The 7,327-nt window shown below is 50.6% G+C and overlaps 1 protein-coding gene and 1 long non-coding RNA gene across 3 annotated transcripts; one reads left to right on the plus strand and one right to left on the minus strand.

The window, feature by feature from the left end:
* Nucleotides 1–541: 541 nt before the first annotated feature.
* On the minus strand, nucleotides 542–5,910 carry LOC133232362 (uncharacterized). 2 transcript variants are annotated; one of them, XR_009731375.1, is made up of 3 exons: nucleotides 5,638–5,910; nucleotides 1,851–1,922; nucleotides 542–1,369 (listed from the first exon to the last, which is right to left on the minus strand). It is a non-coding gene; the product is annotated as an uncharacterized LOC133232362 (long non-coding RNA). The 2 variants fall into 2 exon arrangements; XR_009731376.1 differs by lacking the exon at nucleotides 5,638–5,910 and adding an exon at nucleotides 3,994–4,088.
* Nucleotides 4,238–6,975, plus strand: LRRC3C (leucine rich repeat containing 3C). The gene is made up of 2 exons (XM_061391667.1): nucleotides 4,238–5,120; nucleotides 5,864–6,975. Exons 1-2 carry the CDS (start codon nucleotides 4,945–4,947, stop codon nucleotides 6,663–6,665), a joined length of 978 nt encoding a protein of 325 aa, XP_061247651.1. The 5' UTR covers nucleotides 4,238–4,944; the 3' UTR covers nucleotides 6,666–6,975.
* The last annotated feature ends 352 nt before the right edge of the window (nucleotides 6,976–7,327 follow it).

A 7,327-nucleotide genomic window follows, 5' to 3' on the forward strand; every position in this document is an offset into this window, starting at 1 on the left:
AGCCCAAACTGCCCAAGAGACTGGTGTTAGATGGGTCCCTGGTTGACTTGCTGGGTCAAGGAGACAGCTCTCCTCCTTTCCTTTCAGCTGTCCCTCTCTACCCAGGCTGAGCCTGAGGGGCACTTTCAATATCAGGCAGGGAGGGCCCTAGAGGACTGTTCAACTTCCTTCCTCCGAAGTCACATCTCTGGGGCGTGGAGTTACTGTCGTTGGAGGGAAGAGTTGTGACTCAGGCCACGGAGGGTGGGGGCCTTCGGGGCATACTTTCCAGGGCCCTGAACTTGGGACCCAAGCCTTGCCGTGCCGCAGCCTCTTCCCTGCCACATCATCATAGATCTATCAGGCTGGAAGGGATTTTGGAGGCCAAGAGTCCAGAGAACCAAAGACCCAGGGGAATCGGGAAGGACGTGCCCACTGGCACGAATGTCTGATGGCCTTGAGCTCCTCCAGTCGCCCATCCCTCATCACTTCCCACCCGGACTGGTGTAGTAGCTGGTCTCACATTCACCAATATATCTTCCACACGGCCAGCGGCACGATCCACATTCAAAGCTAATTTTAATACCTTCCATCCATCAGCCATGGAAACAAGTCCTAATTCTTGCCTTGTATACAAGGCCCCAGGATCTAGACCTTTTCCACTTTAACTGCAGCCTTTGCCACCACCCCTTCAGCTCTACATCTAGGAGAAGCCAAGCCTTCTGATGCTCCCTTGTTCCTGCATATACTCTGCTGCTCCACCTGATGAACTCAGCCTTAAAACCCAACTCAAATGTCCCTCCCTGGTAAAGCCTTCCCTGAGATCTTGGAAAAGTTATCAGATAGGAATGCTCTCATTTAAAAGCAACAGAAAACCCAAGCAAAGGAATGATTCTGACCCTGGGTTGTCATCAGAATCACCTAAAGAGGAACTCCCCTGGTGGTCCAATGGTTAAGACTGCGCTTCCAGTGCAGTGAATGCAGGTTTGATCCTTGGTTGGGGAACTAAGATCTTTTGTGCCATGAGGCATGGCCAAAAATATTTTTAAATGAAAAATATTTAAAAGAGTCACCTAAGGAGCTTTAAAAAGTCCCCATCACTGTACACATGCCAGACCAACTTAATTAGAATCTTTGAGGTGGACCCAGGCATCTGAAATTCTCAAAACCTCCCATGTTCTAATGAGCAGCTAAGTTAAGAAGCACTGAAGCAGGAGTTATCTTTCTCATATAATGAGTCCAGAAGTAGGCAGTTGCTGGTGTTGGCTGACCGGCTTAGCCATATCCAGGCCAGGTCTCAGTGATACTCTTGACCTTTCCTTTCTGCTTTGCTGCCTCAAGGTCAAAATATGGCTGTGGTTGACTCTTCATGTCCAATCCCTGAAGAAAGCTGTAGAGAGAAGGGGAGGGTTCAATCCATCCTCTTTGTATGAGCAAATCAAAGACTGTCCTAGAAACCCCTCAGTCAACTTCAGCTTAGATGTCATTGGTCATAGTGAGCCACACCCAGCTGCCAAGATTGCTCCTCCCAAATCAGTGTGTGTTATCAAGGAAGGAGCTCAGGAACAGACACTGAAGGGTGGCAGAATACACCACCCCAAAATATGTCACTTGGGCCTAAGGATTATTTTGAGCAGATGCAAGAAGGGGATTCTAATCTCCTCTTTTCTTCCAGAAAAGAAAGTGAAAGTGTTCATCGCTCAGTAGTGTCCAACCGTTTGCGACCCCATGGACTATAGTCCACCAAGCTCCTCTGTCCATGGAATTCTCCAGGTGAGAATACTGGAGTAAGTTGCCATTTCCTTCTCCCGGGGATCTTTCCAACCCAGGGGTCAAACCTGGGTCTCCTGCATTGCAGGCAGATTCTTTACCATCTGAGTCACCAGAGAAGCTCTTCTTCCAGAAAACAGGAGAGCAAACTCCCCACGTGAAAGATGCCCTCCCTATATCAGGAGAAAAGAAAATTCTTCAATGGGGAGTCAAAGCCAAGAGAATTCTGTACAAACAGACTTTGTTAAAATAATTTATATCTTCCTCTAGGCTCCCCGTATATTTTAGTCACTTCTCCACAATTGCTTCTTTTTATTCAACCCAGAATAAAAGTATTCATGTTTTGCCACTTTTCTGGGTCTTCATTTCCTTGTGAAGGTTCACATGTCATTAATATAAATTTGTTTTTAACTTTTTTTTAATTGAAGTATAGTTGGGGTTTTTCTTTTTGGCTGTACTACATGCCTTCCAAGATCTTAGTTCCCTGACCAGGGATCAAACCCAGGACCCCTGCAGTGGAAGTGTGGAGTCCTAACCACTGGACTGCCAGAGAATTCCCACTGAAGTATAGTTGATTTATAATGTTTCAGTTGCACAGCAAAGTGAATCAGTTATACACACACACACACACACACACACCCATATATGTATGTATTTTTTTCAGATTCATTGCAATATATTGAATAGAGCTCCCTATGCTGTACAGTAGGACCTTGTCATTTATCTTTTTTATATATAATGGTATGTATCTGTTAATCCCAAATTCCAAGTTTACCCCTCCTCATCCATATAAATGTGTATGCTTTTCTCCTGTTAATCTGCTTATGTCACTTCAATTCTCAGGCCCAGCTGAAAAGCCCTAACTGGGCAGGGGAAAACTGTTGCCCCCGCTAGAGCACCAGCAGATTCTGCCATGGTGACTTAACCTCTCTCTTGGCTTCACACATCATCTGGCAGACATCACATTAAAGGCATTGTGCAGACGTGTGTTAACATGTCCGTGTCTCCCTCCAGACCGGCACTTCTTAACTCAGACTGAACATTAGAAATACCTGGAGAGCATTTTGAAAAATACCAGTGCATACACCCCATCCACAGAGATTTTAATTGGTCCAGGTACACCCAAGCATAACTAATTTTAGAAATTCCCCAGAGTGATTCTAATGGGCAGACTGGGTGAACCACTGGGCTAACCACTGCTATCTAAGACCTTCAAAACAGGGGCTGGGGGCTTCCCTGGCAGTTCAGTGATTAAGATTTCACCTTCCAATGCAGAGGGGAGTGAGTTTGCTCCCTGGTCGGGGAGTAAAGATGCCACATGCCTCACAGCCAAAAACTAAAACATAAGAAAAAAATTAACTAGAAGCAATATTGTAACAAATTCAATAAAGACTTTAAAAATGGTCCATATTAAAAAAAAAAATTAAAAGAACAGGGGCTGAATCTTGAGCACAGCACTATTTATAACATGGGACTCACAGGATATCTTTCCTGAATGAACAAATGAATAAATGAAAGAGCGGTGGAGAAAAAATTTCTGCTTCAGCCTTGTTCACCCTCAGACTGTACTGTGCACCATTCTAAGTGTTGTCCCTCCTTCCTCTCTGTTTTCTCATCTCTACTGAGCACCACATTCAATCACCCTCAGTGAATGACGTCGTGAGCCAGCCGGGTGCACAGACTTCCTGCTTCTCTGACAGCTGCCATGCCAGACACCCCAGTCCCACTCTTACCTGGCAGCTGCCCTAGTTGAAGTAGATAACTCTCTCCATCCACATCCAGGCTCCCCTCTTGTGCCTTAGCTAAAGCCCCCACCCGGTGTGACAAGACAGCGGGGGGTGGCGGGGGGGGGTAGGGTTCCATGGGCTTCCTCTTCCACACTCATCCCCAATCCCAAAGTTAACCCCCAAGTATTCAGTAGCAGAGTGTCTGGCCTAACGAACAAGCAACCCACAGACAAAATGTCCACTTCTTCTGCGCAAGTGTAGAAAATGTGTCTTATTGGATTCAGTGGACAATGCAGTCTGAGAAATGACCCTGTTAATGTCACCGGAATGAGTCAGTGGTGAGCACATCTTCAGTGATAACATCATCCCATATCCTAGCCTCTGATTCTGACTTCCATTACCCATCTGAAAATGCTCGTTCAAGGTCACCTACAGGGCCAGGCTCAGGGAGTGGCAACCTGTGCATGGCCCCATGCCCTCCATTCAGAAGGGCCCTGCACTTGGTTTTACAACTTACTGCTGTTGCCACCTTGAAATTCCCAAGTTTTGAACAAAGGACCCCACGTCTTCATTTTGCACTGAAGCCTGCAGTTCTGTGTCCAATGCTGTTCATCCGTAGTCTCTTAGAAAATCCAACAAGGTTCTCCTTTCCAGAAAGGTCTCCACAGCATATGACCTCAGCTGTCTATGACACCCACCCTTCTGTTCCCTTCCCTTACATTAGGAGAGGGTGGCGTGATGGGGCCGTGTGGCTGTAAATGATGGTCAGGATCAAGAGACCATGGGGAATAAGTCGTCCAAGCTCTCCCCAGCTCCTGGGCATGAGGGAGAGTTAAAGGTACCAACTTGGGAGCTCAAGGCCCCAGCAAACTAAGAGAATGTGAGTCAGCTCCAATCCAGAACAGAAAACCAGTGAAAAAACTTCTAGATGACTGTATGGAACTTCAGAAACCTTGAAGAACCCCCTCCTGCTCCTTAAGGGGCCATCTGCCAACAGTGCAGAGAACTAACACAGTGCCCCCTGCCTGGCAAGGAGGCTGGACACCCTTCAGGGAGCCAGAAGATGAAGTCTTCCCAAGAGAGACAAGTTTTCCAAGAAAAAGGGTGAAGGAAGCTTATTTACCATGGAAGAAGGTGTGCACAGTAGGAGGGGAGACGGGTTGCTGAAGGCAGTGGTGTGAGATGAGCACCCCCCCCCACCTCCAGGCCTGCCAAGCAGGGATCCTCCTACTGAGCCAAGCTCTGGGCAGAAGGCAGAGTTTCTAGGAGGCAGAGTCTGAGCCCTGGCAGAGAGAGGAAGGATGCAGGCTGGCAATGTCAAGGCCTTGGAAAGGGAGCCTGAGGCAGGGAATGGAATTGGGGCCTGGTCTTCCTACGACAGGGCCATCAGGGTCCAGGATCTACCCTCTCTGGGCATCACCTGGCCAGACCAGGGCTCAGGTATCCGACACCTGGGGCCCGGAGTCACATGCCAGGAAACCCAACACTCCTGGGCCCCAGCCCCCAGCTTCCAGCAGCTACGGGAGCAGGGCTCCAGAGGAGGAAGTGGGGCTCCGGAGGAGGAAGTGGGGCTCCAGAGTCGCACCGCAGGGAGGCTACTTCCGGGAAGAGGGCAGCACAGGAGAAGGCTCTCCCAGCAACAGGGTGAGAGGCTGGGAAGACGAGGAGGGAGAGGACAGGGAGGAAGAGTGGGGGGGGGAGGACAGAGCTGGGATGGGCCAAGGGGTGGACGCTCCAGGAAAGGGGGTGAACAGGCACAGAAGTTGGGGGCCTGAGTCACTCAGCCTGGCTGGATACCATAAAGTCCTATTACTGACCCGTCCTCCTTGTCTCCTTCACACGAGTGCTCTCTGGTGCCTACCTGGCCCACCTGGCAGCCACCCAGGTCCTTTATTCCAGTAGAAGGAGAACAGTACATGAGCAGAAGCAGACGCTTAGGAGCCCCCAGACCCAGAATGACCAACAGAGCCTTGGGCAGAAAGACTTCCTAGTTTAGCCCTCCAGAATCAAAGAGAACTTAGAAGAGTCTCAGGCCCAGGGGACCGTCTACCCCGAGGGCCCAGTAAGGAGTCTTAGACTCCAAGGAAGCAAAAGAGCCACCCAGCCACCCACCCCTCTCTGAGAGGGAGAAGGAAATGGCAACCCACTCCAGTATTCTTACCTGGAGAATCCCATGGACAGAGGAGCCTGGCAGACTGCAGTCCATGGGGTCACAGGAGTCGGACACGACTTAGTGGCTAAAGAGAGAGAGAGGCCTGAGGGAGCTCCCAAAGGAGAGGCCCTAGCCCAAAGAGAATCCAGAGGCGGACTTCAGGAAGAGAACACTGGCCGCAGGGAACAGAATTCTCTCAACTCACTCTTCCTTTGTGGAACTTTTCCTTCCCCAGATTCTACTCCAGTCCAGGACTATGCCAATCTGTGGCCATGTTCCCGCCAGCCAGTTACCTCCTGTCCCTGCTGCTGGTGATAGACGCAGGGGGGGCCGTGCCCAGCCCCCAGGGGGTTCCCCACGGCTGCTATGCGGCAGAGGAAGCTGGGGAGCGGACCTTCCGCTGCAGCCAGGCGGGTCTGAGCGCCGTGCCCACCAGCATCCCCAACGACACCCGCAAGCTCTACCTGGATGCCAACCGGCTGGTGTCGGTGCCAGCTGGTGCCTTCCAGCACCTGCCTGTCCTGGAGGAGCTGGATCTGTCCCATAATGTCCTTGCCCACCTCTCAGGGGCTGCTTTCCAGGGCCTGGCAGGCACACTGCGCCACCTCGACCTCTCTGCCAACCAGCTGGCCTCTGTGCCCGTGGAGGCTTTCATGGGGCTAAAGATCCAAGTGAACCTGTCTGCCAACCCGTGGCGCTGTGACTGTGCCCTCCAGGAGGTGCTCCGTCGGGTGAGGCTGGCCCCGGGCACCGGGACAGGCATCGTGTGTGGCCCGGGAGCCCGACCGGACCTCGTGGGGCAGGAGTTCCTGCCACTGGTAGGGGGGGAAGAGTTGTGTGGGATGGGGCGGGGCGGGGCCCGGCGCAGCACCGACGTGGCCCTGCTGGTTACCATGGGGGGCTGGCTGGTGCTGGTGGTGGCCTATCTGGCCCACTACGTGTGGCAGAACCGGGACGAGACCCGACGTCCCCTCAAGCGGGCCCCCGTGCTGCCTGTGCGCTCTGAGGACTCCTCCACCCTCAGCACAATGGTCTGACGACCAGGGACACTTCTCCAGGTCTGCGCCTGGCTCCCCTCTCCATACCCTCTCCTCTCTTCTGATCCCCTCTGCCTCCTCTGCAGCCCCTTCCCACCCCCCAATTCCATCCCCTTCCTCCTCTGTCTCTCTGAAACACCTGATATCTCTCAGTCCACCAACACCATCTTCAGTGCCTGGGGGTTTGATCGCCTAGTTTTGGTACCTACTCTGCTGGTCTCTCATAAAGAGAGCGAGGGAGAGAGACTGTGTAACAGTTATTGTTATAGATTCACTGCGTGGAAAAATATTTCCCAGAATTATGAATTAATTAACAGTCTAGAATTCTTTTTTTCATACTTATGAACTATATAATGGACTGCGATGCATTTTGCATAGCACTCATTTCTTTAAAATTGCTACTTTCTAAAATTCTCTTGTTTTCACATTTTGTTGGGGAACCCAACAACTCTACTGAGAAACCCAACTCAGTAAAGTTTCACCCAAGAAATAGCAATAGTTGGACATTTCTGAATTTTTCCATATTGCTTTTTCCCTTGTTATATTTATACTTGATTTTGAAGGGCTGCTTATGCTTGTGTCACTGCAAGCAATCAGTACCCAGTCATTGCGTAACACATAATGATACTTATTGTACAACAAAGCCTGAGTTTCTACCAACT

This window comes from Bos javanicus, chromosome 19 (genome assembly GCF_032452875.1).
Source record: "Bos javanicus breed banteng chromosome 19, ARS-OSU_banteng_1.0, whole genome shotgun sequence".
Lineage (NCBI taxonomy): Eukaryota > Metazoa > Chordata > Mammalia > Artiodactyla > Bovidae > Bos > Bos javanicus.